Source organism: Ovis aries, chromosome 3 (genome assembly GCF_016772045.2).
Source record: "Ovis aries strain OAR_USU_Benz2616 breed Rambouillet chromosome 3, ARS-UI_Ramb_v3.0, whole genome shotgun sequence".
Classification (NCBI taxonomy): domain Eukaryota; kingdom Metazoa; phylum Chordata; class Mammalia; order Artiodactyla; family Bovidae; genus Ovis; species Ovis aries.
Window position 1 is genome coordinate 116,402,835 of NC_056056.1, and position 18,352 is coordinate 116,421,186.

Below are 18,352 nucleotides of genomic sequence, written 5' to 3' on the forward strand. Positions count from 1 at the left end.
AATTCTGAAATCAGGAGTGAAATAAACAGTTACTATCTTAAAATTTTGTTAAAGAATAGGGATACATCTTAAAATAACCAGAAGGTATAGAAAACCAGAACTATGGGTGAATAATCACGATCATCCAAAGATTTTTAAATTTTTTGTTGATAAGGGAGTAGAAGAAAAAACAAACCAGCCTCAAGTGAGGAGTCATACTAACTAATATGATTTGTTGTTTTATAATTAGTGAGGGAATATTAGAGCAAGACCTTTGACACTTGGCCAAATTAGATAATTAATTTTGTAGTAGAAAAAGACGCTGAGTTGCTTCTTTCCTCTCTATTGTTTTGCTCCACATTTACATCTCAGTTCTAGTATGAAACCAAACATACCCACTCACCTGCCACGTACTTAGATAAGTTTAGGTACAGCTCCAGACAGACATTTTATGTCAAAAGAAGCTCTCTAAATCTTGACTTTTAATTCAGTAAGATAGGAAACATTCTGCTTATGAAATATGGCAGATTTTAATAAACAAACAGAATCTCTCTCTTTTATTTTTAGGAGGGGAGCACCTGGCACTATAATTGTACAACATTTGAATGTGTTAAGACTGATGAAGGGGCAATGATTCTTAACTACACTATGGTCTGTCCACCTTTTAATGAGACTGAATGCAAAATGGTTTGTACTTTATTATAGCTAAGAAAATTTAGCATTAAATATAATTTTTAAAATGCACATTAATATGTTTTCCAAGGTCATGCATACATGTTTTTTTTAATTTTGGTAAATGTTTTATTTTCATATATACATAAAAGCTTGATTATATTTCCTGTTTGACAGTTTGAGTTGTATATGGCACTCCAAATAATTTTGACTCTCCCCGAATGGACATGATACCATCTCTGGGTTTTTAATATGTAGACTAAAGGATTATTGAAAAATCTTTTGATTAGCCGACTTAGCCTCTCTTTCAATATGGATTAATAAACTACTGGATCTGAACTTGGTCAAGTTTCTCTTAAACCCACAGCAGATTTTTTATGTCATTTGCTTTTCAATGCATGCTGGTTTAAGGGAGGCCATAGTTTCTCTGAGCATGGGCCACTGTGAAGCTCAGCTTACGCTGGAGCATAGCTGATCCTTCAGCTTTGCTCTTCCAGTTCCTTGTTCTCCCAGAGAAAAGCCCGCTGGGACAGTAGAGTTTTGAAAGTCACATAGTATTTTAAAAAGATTCTTTGTAGCCTTAATTATTTAGGAAATAATAATCCCTAATGAAAAGTAAACTTTACTCTGTTGTGTGAGGCAGTATTTTTCTTTCAGTGTAAAGAAATAGCATGATTTCACTGATTTTTTTCAACACGTGCCCTTTTAGTGATGATGGTTAGCTAGCTGGCTAAATAACAAGAGACAATATGTACCAAGGTAATAGAATTTTAGCTCTTTAAAGAATCTTACACATCATCTTATTTCACATATCCATTTTTATAGAATATATTATTCTTTTATTTGAATTATAATTAGCGGGTTACTAAAAGCAATAAGGCAATTATGGTAAGAATTCCAAAAGATAATCAACGAAATTTTCTTAATTTAGCCTTTGGCAAGAGACAGTCAGAAGTAGAAGATTTGTTTAAAATAATAAAATATTAGCGAAAAAGAGATATCATTTTAAAATTCAGTTATATTCAGGAACTCAGTCTAGTCTTAAAAAGTAGTTTATTTCAAGGAGTCTAAAAAATACACTGATCTCTGTTTAGAGTACCTCTCGACTTGGTAAGAAGATCTTTTGTTTTATTTTAAATGTGTTCTTTTAAGTAAGTTAATCTTTTTGCACTCTTTTTCATATTACTTATGAAGAAATAACAATTTTTTAAAAATAATTTAAAGTATCTGCTCCTACTTTTAAAAATAAAAATTGTTATTAGATATAGTTGTTTCAATCCTTTTTCTATAAAAGTCTTTTTGATGTTTAGTAAATATATTGAAAAATTAGTTTTTTATTTCTAATCTAGGAGGAAATGACCAAACATTGAGTTTAACACTATTCCTTCTCTCATCCTAGAATGAAGGGATTGTGAAGCTTTATAACGAAGGCTGTTGCAGGATCTGTAAGTGAGGACAAATTATATACATTAATTTTATTAGTTTTAATTGTTCAGATTATGATTTTTCTCATAAGATTCACTTATGTTGCAATGAGAGAAATGTCTTTTTTAATGTATATTATTTGAATGTTTTTATGGCAAGTGGTTGATTATTTTGTAATTTAGTCTTTATTTTCTGGAACATAAATACAGTTTTTAATTTAGGTGAATTTTAATCTAAATTTAATTTAAATATTAGAAATGTCTTTTTTGCTGCATTTCTCAAAAGGTATAGCACAGAATTTCAGTAGGGTTTAAGTTTAAAAAGTGCTCTATGGTCAAATGTGCTTTAAACTACACAAAATTGTTATGAGATTCCAATAAGGACATAGTATGATACTTTCTAAACCTATTTGAACAAATCTGTGGTTCTGTATAAATAATACATTTGAGAAATACCAATTTAGTGAGTTATATTTAAATAATATGTATATAAAATATCCCATAAATATAAACTCATATTTATATATAAATTTATATTTACTTGAATTATATGGCTTATTTCATAGTGCTTTATAACGTCCTTTGAAGAGTGTTCAAAGTAGAGGAAATGGCAAAGTGCAGTCATAGCATAGGGATGAAAGTAATAAAAGAGGATAAGGACATTAAAGTCATGTTAAAGATGAAATAGAATAGAGGGGTATTTGTGCAATTTTTATTTGTATGCTTAAGAATTTATTTTTCACCTACTCGTGAGTTTATGTCAAGATAAAAATAGAAGTGTTAGAAAACTTGGCATAAACAGTAATTTTAATATTGTTTAGAGAAGCTTTTGGGAAAAAGACTTCACGATTCAGGTTAATAATGCCATTGTGTAGCATTGGATTCTTAGTCACAAGAATTCTATAGCCCCATGTTCTATAGCCTCATTAGAGAATTGAGCATAGTTACGTTATCTGAGGGCAGACAAGGGAATATCTGTTTGACTGACCATATTACTACTATTGATTGTCAGCCACACACCAACAGTCTATTAAACCCATTGCAGATAACACTGCAACCAGTCTTCACCACAGTTCTGGGAAGTATGTGGGGAAATAGGTATGATTTCCCTTACAGTTGAGGAAATGAAGGTTCAGAAAAGTAGATTACACTCATAATCAGTGATAGACTTAAGTCTCTCCAGTGCCTGGTCTCAGGATCGTTCAGTTTGGCCCAGCTCCTTAAGTTGCAGAATCGTAACAAGCTGCCTCGTTTTCTCTGCACATCTCTTTCTGATGTGTAAGAACCTGTGAAGTAGTATCTGCTTTGGCATCAGAGAACCCCTGTCTGTAGTCTTTGCTTTTGGGTGACCAGGCTTTATCAGAAAGACTGCAGATGTTGGCTGTTATCATAGGTACTATGCTAAACGACATGTGTTACAATTATAAAGACACTGAGAAATGAATAGAAAATGGCTCTCGGCACAAACAAATTCAGTCAACTAGGATGTCCCAGTATCATTTATTGAATGAATGGACATAAATTTTTGTTGAGCGCCTCTCATGTAGCAGACACTCTTATAGGTACTGGGACTATGATAGAAGATGAAACAATCTCTGCCTGCTTAGTGCATGTTGTCAACAAGGGGAGGAAACAATAACTGGTAAATATACACCATTACGTCAGGTACTGACAAATGGTATAAAGAACAACAGTTAAGAATACAAGGGATGGAGAGGGAGGGGAATTGGGTTGTTCATTTAAGTGGGTGATTAGAGAATGCCTCTTTGATGAGGTGTCAGTTGAGTAGAGACTGAATGTCCTTGGGAGCCAGCCGGGAAGAGAGAAGGGTGTTCAAAGTGGAGGAAGTGGCAAAGTGTTGTCACAGGAGTTAAAGTGATCGGAGAGGATAAGGTCTTATAGGTCATGTTAAAGATGTTTCTTTCTTGACTAGTCTTTCTTTTAAAACTTGTATGACAATTAAAGTGTTAATGAAGTAACCAATGCTTGAAAGCATCGTGAGACACAAAACAGCTTGCCGTCTGTCACCAACACTGAGTCTCAGGCTATGCTGTAGTTGGGAGGTCCAGGAATGAAAATGACCACGTATAAGAGACTGTTGTTCAGTTGTTCAGTCATGTTGGACCCTTTGAAATCCCATGAACTGCAGCACGCCAGGCTTCCCTGTCCTTCACCATCTCCTGGAGCTCGCTCAAACTCATGTCCGTTGAGTCAGTGATGCCATCCCACATACATCTCATCCTCTGTCATCCCCTTCTCTTCCTGCCTTCAATCTTTCCTAGCATGAGGGTCTTTTATAATGAGGCAGCTCTTCTCATTAGGCGGCCAAAGTTTTGGAGCTTCAGCTTCAGCATCAGTCCTTCCAATGAATATTCAGGATTGATTTCCTTTAGGATGGACTGGTTGGATCTTCTGGCAGTCCAAGGGACTCTCAAGAGTTTTCTCTAACACCACAGTTTAAAAGCATCAATTCTTTGGTTCTCAACCTTCTTTATGGTCCAACTCTCACATCCATACATGACTACTGGAAAAACCATAGCTTTGACTAGACCTACGTTTGTCAGCAAAGTAATGTCTCTGCTTTTTAATATGCTGTCTAGGTTGGTCATAGCTTTTCTCCCAAGGAGCAAGCATCTTTTAATTTCATGGCTGCAGTCACCATCTGTAGTAATTTTGGAGCATAAGAAAATAAAGTATGTCACTGTTTCCCTTATTTCCCCATCTGTTTGCCATGAAGTGATGGGGCTGGATGCCATGATCTTAGTTTTCTGAACGTTGAGTTTTAGGTCAGCTTTTTCACTCTCCTCTTTCACCTTCATCACGAGGCTCTTTCCATTCCTCTTTGCTTTCTGCCATAAGGGTGGTGTCATCTGCATACCTGAGATTATTGATATTTCTCCCAGCAATCTGGATTTCATCTGTGTTTCATCCAGCCTGGCATTTCACATGATGTATTCTAGATGTAAGTTAAATAAACAGGGTGACAATCAATATACAGCCTTGACGTACTCCTTTCCCAATTTGGAACCATCCATTGTTCCATATCTGTGTCTACCTGGTGCTTCTTGACCAGCATACAGGTTTCGCAGCAGTAAGGTAAGGTGGTCTGGTATTCCCATCTCTTGAATTTTCCACAGTTTTTGTGATCCACACAGTCAAAAGCTTTAGCATAGTCAATGAAGCAGAAATATGGTTTTCTGGAATTCTCTTGTTTTTTCTATGATCCAATGGATGTTGGCAATTTGATCTCTGGTTCCTCTGCCTTTTCTAAATCCAGCTTGTACATCTGGAAGTTCTTGGTTCACATACTGTTGAAGCCTGGCATGGAAAACTTTGCTAGCATGTGAAATGGGTGCAATTGTGTGGTAGTTTGAACATTCTTTGGAATTGCCCTTCTTTGGGACTGGAATGAAAACTGAACTTTTCCAGTCCTGTGGCCACTGCTGAGTTTTCCAAATTTGCTGGCATATTGAGTGCAGCACTTTCACAGCATCATCTTTCAGGATTTGAAATAGCTCAACTGGAATTCCATCACCTCCACTAGCTTTGTTCGTAGTGATGCTTCCTAAGGCCCACTTGACTTCACATTCCAGGATGTCTGGCTGTAGGTGGGTGATCACACCATCGGGGTTATCTGGGTCATGAAGACCTTTTTTGTATAGCTCTTCTTGCCACCTCTTAATATCATCTGCTTCTGTTAGGTCCATATCATCTGTGTCCTTTATTGAGCCCATCTTTGCCTGAAATGCTCCCTTGGTATCTCCGATTTTCTTGAAGAGATCTCTAGTCTTTCCCGTTCTGTTGTTTTCCTCTGTTCTTTGCACTGGTCATTTAGGAAGTTCCTTGTGCGCACGAGGACCAAGGGAAAGAAGCAGTGATCCCCACAAGAGACTGAGCCAGACCTGCCTTTGAGTGTTTGAGTGTCTCCCGCAGAGACACAACTCGGCAACGACCTGCTGCAGGGACAGGGGTTCTGGCTTCAACAGACCTGGGAGACACTGCGTGTGCCAAAACTCCTCTTGGAGATGGTTGCCATTAGCACCACTATAGAGCTGCTGAGTAGACGACCCATAAACTGGAGAACAGTTACACCAAAAAAGTTCTCACACTGTTGCAAAAGTTGTAGGGCCTACAACAGATTTCCCAACCTGGGGATCTGGCAAAAGGACTGAGAACCTCCAGGGAAACAGATTCTTGGAGGGCACAAACAAAACCTTGTGCACACCAGGACCCAAGACAAAGGACCAGTGTCCTCACAAGAGACTGAACCAGACTTGCCTATGAGTGCCTGGGAGTCTCCAGCAGAGGTGTAGGTTGACAGTGGCCTGCTGCGGGGTCAAGGGTACTGACTACAACAGTCTTAGGAGCAGCAGCGTGCTGGCATAAGTGCTTTTGAAGGAAATCACCATTACCTCCATTACCCCATCAGCAGAAAATTGGATTAATTTATTGACCATAGCCTTGCCCACCCGAGCAAGACCCAGTTTCCCCCACAGCCAGTCCCTCCCATCAGGAAGCTTCCACAAGCCTCTTATCCTCATGCATCAGACGGCAGACAGAATGAAAATCACAGTCACAGAAAACTAACTGATCACATGAATCACAGCCTTGTCTAACTCAGTGCAACTATGCCATGTAGGACCACCTGAGTTGGACAGGTCATGGTGGAGAGTTCTGACAAAACATGGTCCACTGGAGAAGGGAATGGCAAACCACTTCAGCATTCTTGCCTTGGGAACCCCATGACCAGCATGAAAACGCAAAAATGGGAGACTGGTGGAGGAGACATAAAGAGATTGGGGGAAAACCAGTGTGTGCTCTTGGAGTCAAGTGCAGAAAGTGTATCCAGGAGGAAAGACTGATGGATTGACACAAATGTTGCTGAGAAGTCAAGTAGCAAGAGAACAGACATAACCTTTGAATACAGCAACTGAAGGTCATGGATGACAAGAACAGCTTAATTTCAGGCAATCTTGCTACCCATCTATACTTCAACCAGAGTAGCTTAACTTTTATATACTTCACATCTTGGGATTTCATACGAGCATTTATTTTAAACAACGGTTTTGTGACTAAACTCACTTGAAGATTGGAGCTCTAACTCCAGTCTTTTGCAAACAAGGAAACTCAGCAGAATGGTTTAATGGCTTTCCTAAAGTGACAAAGTGAATTCTTAATAGTAACAGAGTGAGATAAGAACCTTGGTTGTTTTGCATCCTGATTCATGGATTACATCCACTATCATACAGCATTAAATATATATTATTGGGTATATTATCAAGTGATAATCCATCATGCACACAGAGGCATAATAATATATTACTTCATATAAGGCATTTTCATTAGAAATTGTGATATCATTTCAGAGCCATAAAATCAAGTATGAGTCATCCATACATTTCAACATGGTTGGTAACAATTCAGTTACATTTATGCATAATTTTATATTAATATCCATTAAGATAAAGTGATCTTAAATCTATCGATTTATATTTTAAAAGAGATTTATATATGTATGTATGCCTTAATTACGTACATGTATATTTACCTATATATAACATGGTTGATTTTTTTATATACAATATTAAAATATATGCTGAACACACAGATTGATGTTAGCATTACTCCATGTGTAGAATATGTTTGATTTATGATCATAATAATTATTGTAAGACAATAAGGTAAAGAGAAAAATATAAGGCTAGAAAATATGTGAGAAAATCTATTTAGAAATTGAAAATAAATATTGAACATAAACTACATAAGAGTAAAATGTCAACTATCTCATTATAGAAATATATTTCATATAAATATATGTTTTCCATTGTAAATATATTCATATGTTTAATTGAATTAAGAAACAATTTGACATGAACCTTTGGATGAATAAATACATTCTATATTTTATCAGGTAAACGAGAAGAAAGAATATGCCAGAAAGTGATTATTAAGTCAATTATAAGGAAGCAGGACTGTATAAGTCAAAGCTCTGTAAGTGGATAAATATAATTTGTTATGTAAAGGGTCTATGTCTTTCCAGAAGTATATGTGTGTCGTCACTGGTAAGTTTGTAAGCAAACAAAATGCCAGCACTTAAAATATTTAACTTTGAGATTATCCCTACATTCTAGTAGTGAAATATTCTGTTTGTGAAGAAGTATGAATTTATTCTTGGCATAAATAATCAACAGTTTTGAATGATGATTTCAATCCAGAGAGATGGAAATTTAAATCTAAATATACTTGACCACATATTGTCTTAAGTATGCAATTTTAATAAGCAAAAATAGTCTTATGTCTAAGTTTGCCCACTTTTATAAGACCTATATAATTCTGTAGTCTACTTAAGAAAGTGAAAGTGAAAGTGAAGTCGCTTAGTCGTTGTCTGACTCTTTGTGACTCCATGGACAGTAGCCTACCAGGTTCCTCCATCCATGGGATTTTCCAGGCAAGAATACTGGAGTGGGGTGCCATTTCCTTCTCCAAGAGATCTTCCTGACTCAGGGATTGAACCCAGGTCCCCTGCATTGTAGGCAGACGCTTTACCGTCTGAGCCACCACTTAGCTGTGATATAATACAACTTAAATAGAATCATTAGATTGTGATTAATACATTCCATAGATCTGTCTAGTTATGTGTGCACATTTCATACTTTGAGTTATGTCACATTGCCATCTTGGACAATCAATATGCTACCTTCAGTTCAGTTCAGTTGCTCAGTCATGTCCAGCTCTTTGCGACCCCATGGCCTGCAGCACGCCAGGCCTCCCTGTCCATCACCAACTCCTGGAGTTTACTCATACTCATGTCCATTGAGTCGGTGATGCCATCCAACCATCTCATCCTCTGTCGTCCCCTTCTCCTCCCGCCTTCAATCTTTCCCAGCATCAGAGGCTTTTCAAATGAGTTAGTTCTTCTCATCAGGTGGCCAAAGTATTGGAGTTTCAGCTTCAGCATCAGTCTTTCCAGTGAATATTCAGGACTGATTTCCTTTAGGATGGACTGGTTGGATATCCTTGCTATCCAAGAGACTCTACCTTAGTGGAATCAATATCACTGTTTTAAAAGTTTTAAGACATTTTCCTCATTGTCTCTCCTTACAGATAAATGTTGCATCTTGTGATGGAAAATGCCCATCAGCTACCATATATAACATCAATGTTGAGAGCCATCTGAGATTCTGTAAGTGCTGCCGTGAAAACGGGGTGCGCAACTTGACTGTGCCACTCTATTGCTCAGGCAATGGCACTGAAGTCCTGCACACTCTCCAGGAACCTATAGACTGCACGTGCCAGTGGAATTAAACTCTGGGTTCCAAGAACTCTATGCAACATCGTAAGGTCAAATGGAGCTAACTTTTATTAGCTCTTTTTAAGGCACCTGGCAGATTTATACTGTTTAATAATAATGTGTATTTTTCAGACTCTTGGATATGGCAGTTTAACACTTGCTGCAAAATCTATACAATTTCCAAGAAATATTAGGTTTATTGATTTAGTCTATTTTACAGAATCAAATGAACTTAAGGTGTTCAGCTGAAATTCTATTATGTATATAACTGCAACATGAAATTATATTCTCTTCTATTAGAAAGTTGTTTTGCAGGATTCTTTCAGTTTCACTCAATTTTTATTTGTTTTTGTTTTTTAAAAGTCTGCCATAAATATTAAAATTAAGATACTCTTTTATTGCTAGTGTTTATTCTGGCAAATGTAATCAGCTAATAGTGACAATTTTAATTTGGATAGTCATAAAGAGCGGTCTGCTTAGAGACAGATCATAGAACAATAAGATTTTAGATTATTTAAATTGAGTGGACATTAAGGATATAATTGCAAATTTCCCTTAGTTTGCGAGTTTATCACATAGCCAGAGAAGCTGTGTGACTTGTACAAATTCATTTGGTATAATAACATAATGAATTCACGTTAACAGTTGGATTAAGTCTACATCTTTTACCTTCCAGCAATGTGTTCTTTTCTTTTGAACAGTATGGTAAGGTGTGTATCACAGAACCTTTTATTCTTAAAGAGTTTGCTTTACCTAGAATTAAGAATTTTAAATTCAGTGCCTTTAGAAAAAGGAAAAATGCCACACGTACATATGTATATATATCCGTATAATAGTTACCTGAATAATAAGGAATGGGGAAATATAGCATCAGTTGCTAAATAGAGGAGAGAGATCTTGGGGTTTTATTTTTATTTTTTTTTACCATTAAAACTGTTTTAAAATAGGTTGTTATTATTTAATGTTTAGTTAGCTATTTACCGTCTCATAGATGTCTGGTTTTTGAGATGTATTCAATATTTGCCTAATTATTGAAGTTGCGTGCTATTTTTCTGTTCATGTTGCTGTTTTGCCAATGAAGGATGAAATAAAGTTGTTTGAATGTATTAATGATTCTACAGTGGAATTCTGTACTTTTTAAATACAGTCGATTATTGACATTTACAACGAATATATTCTGAGATTTTTACAAATCTCCCAATTCTTTGCCACTCATAATGTATAATTATATTTGATTTTATCTGTAAAAAGGACAGAACGCCCCACTTAGTATGATTGTTGTGAGGATCAAATGAAGTCAAACATCAGTGAGGGAACCGTAAAACTGTACTGAAAAGCAGATGTGGGAGCCTGGTGGACTAGGCTGAGCTAGGTAATTTGGCTCCATTTCAAAATCATGCTACCCAGAAAAATTACAACAGGTTAGATATTTTGGGGCCTCCAAGGTTACTTAGAAATGGATAAAAGAATGAAATGCACATTGCATCTTCAAAGCCCCTGTATCTACTGTATATAAAAGTTGATTGTATCTTATTTGTGCATAATAACACTTGGAAGTATTCTGTCTAAGACACTAACATTTCAATATTTGTTGACTCTTGTTAACATCTAGACTGAATCAAATGTTTTTGGTTAAAATATGTTAACACTTTGCCTAAGGGAAACTGTATGAACCTCAAATGAGGCACATAATATTGTATATTGTCTACCATGATTTCTTTATTTTCATGTTCTGTTAAATATTTACTACTATATTAAAATACTTAATTATATTTAAACACATTTGTGGGAAAAAGGGAAACCTTTTCCTAGGACTTCATAAACAGTCTAAATACAACAAACATATATTGACTACCTTCTATGTGCCAGGCACTGTTCTAAGCTCTGAGAATAAGGGCAATTTAAACAGACACAGTGCTTACCCTCATGTCACTTACGGTCTAGTGAGAAAGTAAGTATTGGATAAATAAGCACGCCTGTGGAGAAAGTGCATGAAGGAGAACCCCAAATTCTAGCTCAAGGTGGCCATCAGGGCAGCAGAGGGGGTACAAATAGACTTTCTATAAGTGGTGCTGGGACAACTGGATAGTAATCTGAATAAAGAGATGTTAACTCAGGGTCGATGCAGTCTGAGCTATGAACTTCTCCATGCAGAACAATATATTTTTTGACTTTTGATCTATATCTGTATCATATATTCCTCATACTTAAGTTAGCTATAAGTATAAAGGATCTTAGAAAAGAACAGTCAGGAAAGGAGACTGAGAAAGGATAGTCACAGAGTTTGGAGTTGAGCCCAGAGCCTCAGTGAAGCAGCCACAGAATCCAAGGAAACAGAAGGTTGCACAAAGGATTGGAGTTATGATCTGTCAAATGATGATGAAGAGTCATTTGATTTATAGAAATGGAATTCATTTGTGTTTCTTATTACGAACAAAAGCCAAAATGAAGTGGTGTCTTAGTTTGGGCTGGTATAATAAAACAGCATAAACTGAACGACTTAGAAACAACAGGCATTTATTTCTTACAGTTCTAGAGGCTGGTAAGTCCAAGATCAAGGTGCCAGCAGATTTGGTGTCTGGTAATGGTCTGCTTCTCAGTTCAAAGACAGCAGTCTTCTTGCTGTGTCCTTTCCTGACAGAAGGGTTAAAGGACTTTCTGGTCTCTTATAAAAGGACACGAATCCCACTCATGGGGGCTCCACTCTCATGTTCCATTCACTGCCCAAAGGGCTCACCTTCTAATACCATCATATGAAAGGTTAGTATTTCAACATATGAATTTTGAGGGAACGTAAACATTCAGCCCATTGCAAATGAGTTGAAAGGTGCTGAGTAGATGATTAATTGGACTCTGTGCACGGTTCCTGATGTACTCATGCCTGGATTCGGTCAGATACATGCTTATGTTTCTGCAGCTGCTGGCGCTGAACCCACTCCCACCTCCATGGTAGTTTCTCCTCCCAGACAGCCTGGAGCACCTAGGCAGGAACAGCGCAGCACCTGTGCCGTGGGTCCAGACTTGCCCATGCGCCTCCTTGCCATATTCTGACCACTGTCTCAGTCTTCTGGGGAGAAAGGGCTGCATCCTTCCCCCATGCCTGCCATAGGGGATCTGCTTTCTCCCACCACTTAGGAGCCTGGAAAAAGCACTATGTCCCCTGATCACCCCGAAGAACTGAGAAATGCAGCCTGGGGAAAAAAAGGAGGAATTAATACTCTGTGGAATAAACTTTGAACAATGAAGGACAGGTCCAGGAACCAGCAGGTAAACTGCTCACTGTCACTGCTCATCCTCAATGACTATTCCAAGATGTGTGGTTCTATTGGCCTTCCCAGATATATGTATGTTTTCTGTAAGCAGTGGCCTGCTCTATAACAATTGGACTTAGTATTAGCTTTTGTTTCTCTTCTGTCTCACTCTCCTTAAATCAGTTCCTTGAAGAGTCTTCTTCACTTCAGTAAATAACAACTGTCAAACTACATTAAAACTACAAGTTGTGATTTATAGCTCTTTAAATCAACAGCTTTTGATTTACTGTCATGTTGGAAAGAAGAGTAAATAATAAACTCTCATATTGTTTATAGGAAAAAAATATAAAATATGCATATGAATAATTTCTATTTGTTATTCTGCTGGTTTTTCTTGCTGCCTCTCCTGATCTGACATTAAATTAAGCATATTTTTTAATTTCTTTAAGGACTTTTAGTGATAGCAATCTTGAGGAAAAAAACCAAAGCTGGAGTTAGCATGCTGCCTTACTTCATGCTAGAAGATGAAAATTCATCAAAAAACTAAAAATAGAACTACCATATGAACCAGCAATGCCACTGTTGGCTATATATCCTAAAAAAATGAAAACACACACCAGAAAAAATAAATAACCCAATCAAAAAGTGGGGAAAAGACCTAAAACAGACATTTCTCCAAAGAAGACATCAGTTCAGTTCAGTTCAGTTGCTCAGTCGTGTCCGACTCTTTGCGACCCCATGAATCGCAGCACGCCAGACCTCCCTGTCCATCACCAACTCCCGGAGTTCACTCAGACTCACGTCCATCGAGTCAGTGATGCCATCCAGCCATCTCATCCTCTGTCATCCTCTTCTCCTCCTGCCCCCAATCCCTCCCAGCATCAGAGTCTTTTCCAATGAGTCAGCTCTTCGCATGAGGTGGCCAAAGTATTGGAGTTTCAGCTTCAACATCAGTCCTTCCATTGAACACCTAGGACTGATCTCCTTTAGGATGGGCTGGTTGGATCTCCTTGCAGTCCAAGGGACTCTCAAGAGTCTTCTCTAACACCATAGTTCAAAAGCATCAATTCTTCAGGGCTCAGCCTTCTTCACAGTCCAGCTCTCACATCTATACATGACCACTGGAAAAACCATACAGATCACTAATAAACACATTAAAAGATACTCAGCATCACTCATTATTAGAGAGATGCAAATCAAAACCACAGTGAAATACTGTCTCACACTGGTCAGAATGGCCACAATCAAAAAGTTTACAAACAATGAATGCTGGAGAGGGTGTGGAGAACAGAGAACACTCTTACACTGTTGGTGGGAATGCAAACTAGTACAGCCACTATGGAGAACAGTGTGGAGATTCCTTTAAAAACTGGAACTAGAACTGCCATACAACCCAGCAATCCCACTGCTGTTTATACACACAGAGGAAACCAGAGTTGAAAGAGACACGTGTACCCCAATGTTCATCGCAGCACTGTTTACAATAGCCGGGACCTGGAAGCAACCTAGATGTCCATCAGCAGACGAATGGATAAGGAAGTTGTGGTACATATACACTATGGAATATTACTTGGCTGTAAAAAGGAATACATTTGAGTCAGTTCTAATGAGGTGAATGAAACTAGAGCCTAATATAAAGAGTGAAGTAAGTCAGAAAGAGAAACACCAATACAGTATATTAATGCATATATATATGGAATTTAGAAAGACGGTAATGACAATCCTATATACAAAGCAGCAAAAGAGACACAGATGTAATAACAGACTTTTGAACTTTGTGGGAGAAGGTGAGGGTGGGATGATTTGAGAGAATAGCATTGAAACATATATATTACCACATGTTAAATAGATGACCAATGCAAGTTCAATGCATGAAGCAGGGCACTCAAAATTGGTGCTCTGGGACAACCCGGAGGGATAGGACATGGTGGGAGGTTGGAGTGGACTTCAGGATGGGGGGACACATGTGCACCCATGGCTGATTCATGTAGCTGTATGGCAAAACCCACCACAATATTGTAATTATCGTCCAATTAAAATAGTTAATTAAAAAAATGAAAACTCATATTTGAAAAGATACATGCATTCCAGTGTTCACAGTGGTATTATTTACAATTGCCAAGTTATGGGAACAATCTAAGTTTCCACCAACAGTTGAACAGATAAAGAAGATGTGACACATACATGCAATGGAATACTGTTGTTGTTCAGTCATTCAGTCATGTCCGACTCTCTTGTGACCCCGTGGACTGTGGCTTGCCAGGCTCCTCTGTCCATAGGATTTCCCAGGCAAGAATGCTGAAGTGGGTTGCCATTTCCTTCTCCAGGGGATCTTCCTGACTCAAGAATCAAACCTGAGTCTCCTGCATTGCAGATGGGATTCTTTGCTACTGAGCTACTTGGGAAGCCCACAATGAAATATTACTCAGCTGTATGAAATTCTGCCATTTGCAACAATATGCATGGACCTGGATGGTGGTATGCTTATTAAATGTTGGACAGAGAAACACAAACACTGTATATTATCACTTATAGGTGGCATCTAAAGAATAAAAGAAATGAGCAAAGATAACAAAACAGAGACAGACTCATGGATGTAGAAGTCAAACTAGCAGTTACCAATGAGGAAAGAAGAATGAGGAAAAAGATAATGGTGGAGAAGGAAATGGCAACCCACTCCAGTATTCTTGCCTGGAGAATCCCAGGGACGGGGAAGCCTGGTGGGCAGCCTTCTATGGGGTCGCACAGAGTCGGACACGACTGAAGCGACTTAACAACAACAACAACAACAAGGAGCTAAGAGGTACAGCCTACTATGTATAAAATAATAAGAAACAGGATGTAATATGCAGCACAGAGAATAGAGCCAATATTTTATAATAAAATTTAAATAAAACTATAAAAATATTGAATCACTGTGATGTACACCTGAAACTAATATCAGTTCAGTTCAGTTGCTCTGTTGTATCCAACTCTTTGTGACCCCATGGACTGCAGCACGCCAGGCTTCCCTGTCCATCATCAATGCCCAGAGCTGGCTCAAACTCATGTCCATTGAGTCGGTGATGCCATCCAACCATCTCATCCTCTGTCATCCCCTTCTCTTCCCACCTTTGTTCTTTCCAAGCATCGGGGTCTTTTCCAAGGAGTCAGTTCTTTGCATCAAGTGGCCAAAGTATTGGAGCTTCAGCTTCAGCATCAGTCTTTCCAATGAAAACTCATCCTTTAGGATGGACTGGTTGGATTTCCTTGCAGTACAAGGGACTCTCAAGCATCTTCTCCAACACCACAGTTCAAAAGCATCAATTCTTCAGTACTCAGCTTTCTTTACAGTCCAACTCTCACATCCATACCTGACCACTGGAAAAACCAGAGCCTTGACTAGACAGACCTTAATTGGCAAAGTAATGTCTCTGCTTTTTAATATGCTGTCTACGTTGGTTATAACTTTTCTTCCAAGGAGCAAGTGTCTTTTAATTTCATGGCTGCAATCACCATCTGCAGTGATTTTGGAGCCCCCCCAAATAAAGCCTGTCAGTTTCCACTGTTTCCCCATCTATTTCCCCATAAAGTGATGGGACCAGAAGCCATGATCTTCATTTTCTAAATGCTGAGTTTTAAGCGAACTTTTTCACTCTCCTCTTTCACTTTCATTAAGAGACTCTTTAGTTCTTCTTTGCTTTCTGCTGTAAGGGTGGTGTCATCTGCATATCTGAGGTTATTGATATTTCTCCTGCCAATCTTGATTCCAGCTGTGTTTCATCCAGCCCAACATTTTGCATGATGTACTCTGCATAGAAGTTAAATAAACAAGGTGACAATATACAGCCTTGATGTACTTCTTTCTCAATTTGGAACCAATCTGTTGTACCATGTACAGTTCCAACTCTTGCTTCTTGACCTGAATACAGATTGCTTTTTCAATCAGCCTTTGGATATTGGCAATTTGATCTCTTTTTCCTCTGCCCTTTCTAAGTCCAGCTTGAGTATCTGGAAGTTCATGATTCTCCAAGCCTGGCTTGGAGACTTTTGAGCATTACTTTGCTAGTATGTGGGATGAATGCAATTGTACAGTAGTTTGAGCATTCTTTGGCATTGCCTTTCTTTGGGATTGGAATGAAAACTGACCTTTTCCAGTCCTGTGGCCACTGCAGAGTTTCCAAATTTGCTGGCATATTGAGTGCAGCACTTTCACAGCATCATCTTTCAGGATTTGAAATAACTCAACTTGCATTCCATCACCTCTTCTAGCTTTGTGTGTAGTGATGCTTCCTAAGGTCCACTTGACTTCTCATTCTAAGGTGTCTGACTCTAGGTGAGTGATTACACCATTGTGGTTATCTGGGTCATGAAGATCTTTTTTGTATAGTTCTTCTGTGTATTCTTGCCACCTCTTCTTAATATCTCCTGCTTCTGTTAGGTCTGTATCATTTGTGTCCTTTTTTGTGCCCATCTTTGCATGAAATATTCCCTTGGTGTCTCTGATTTTCTTGAAGAGATTTCTAGTCTTTCCCATTCTGTTGCATTGATCACTGAGGAAGACTTTCTTATCTCTCTTTGCTGTTCTTTGAAACTCTGCATTCAAATGGGTATATCTTTCCTTTTCTTTTTTGCCTTTAGCTTCTCTTCTATTCTGAGCTATTTGTAAGGCCTCCTCACACAACCATTTTGCCTTTTTGAATTTCTTTTTCTTGGGAATGGTCTTGATCACTGTCTTCTCTACAGTGTCACAAACCTCCGTCCACAGTTCTTCAGGCACTTACTCTATCAGATCTATTCCCTTGAATCTGTTTGTTATTTCCACTGTATAATTGTAAGGAATTTTATTTAGGTCATACCTGAATGGTCTAGTGGTTTTCCCTACTCTCTTCAATGTAAGTCTGAATTTGGCAATAAGGAGTTCATGTTCTGAGCCACAGTCAGCTCCCAGTCTTATTTTTGCTGACTGTATAGAAACTAATATAATATTGTAAATAAACTATACTTCAGTAAAAAATAAATTTTATATTCTTAAACTTTTTCTGTAGTTAAAATTATATATACTGTATAGTATCATATTCCGTTAAGTAAATATTACAATTTGTTTAACCAGTCTATAATAGGTACTAAATTTGTTTCTAATTTTCTATAATTTAAATACTTATGCATGAAGTGCAACTGAGGGATCAAACAGGATCAATGTGCTGACGAATTTTCCACATGTCTTTCCTTATTTGTCTTTCACAACTGCTGAATCAACTTATTCCTCCGACAAGAAGGTTATAAGAGTTTCTTTTTATTAATCCTTTATCATCATCCACACTAGATAGGCACAGAAATTAGTCCTTGTTGATACAGTAAGCAGAAAACGTCTGTTCACATTAGTATACATGTCTGTGTGTGCTGCTCAATTCAAATATTTTTCTTATTTTATTTCTTAGCTTGTCAATTTTTTTCTTTTTCCATTTTCTTAGTGGTACTTTCACAGTGTGCCTATCAGAAGAAATAATTTGACAAGCTTTAACTTACCTGTCCCTACCTTTAAGGTTGTAGTATAATTAATATACTCTGGGATTTGGGGTTCCACTTTAAAAAATTGTTTTCATTAATAAAACAAACCTCTTATTCATGTCAGTTTTAAGAGATGAATCTGCATAAACTACTCATATATTCTATTCAATGAAGTTGGGAAAAAAAAAAGAAACAGACCTGTACCCTAAGGCTCTGATACTCAAAAGGAGAACAGAGGCTCTCAA

General features: G+C 37.7%; 1 protein-coding gene across 1 annotated transcript in view; it reads left to right on the forward strand.

Moving 5' to 3' along the window:
* The window catches only part of OTOGL (otogelin like), a 172,538-nt gene extending 162,066 nt beyond the window's left edge, over positions 1 to 10,472 (forward strand). The window contains exons 54-57 of the mRNA XM_060412481.1: positions 547 to 666; positions 2,051 to 2,096; positions 7,987 to 8,066; positions 9,180 to 10,472. Of these exons, the coding sequence (XP_060268464.1) occupies positions 547 to 666; positions 2,051 to 2,096; positions 7,987 to 8,066; positions 9,180 to 9,380 (447 nt within the window). The 3' untranslated portion in view covers positions 9,381 to 10,472. The remainder of the gene's footprint in view (positions 1 to 546; positions 667 to 2,050; positions 2,097 to 7,986; positions 8,067 to 9,179) is intronic.
* The last annotated feature ends 7,880 nt before the right edge of the window (positions 10,473 to 18,352 follow it).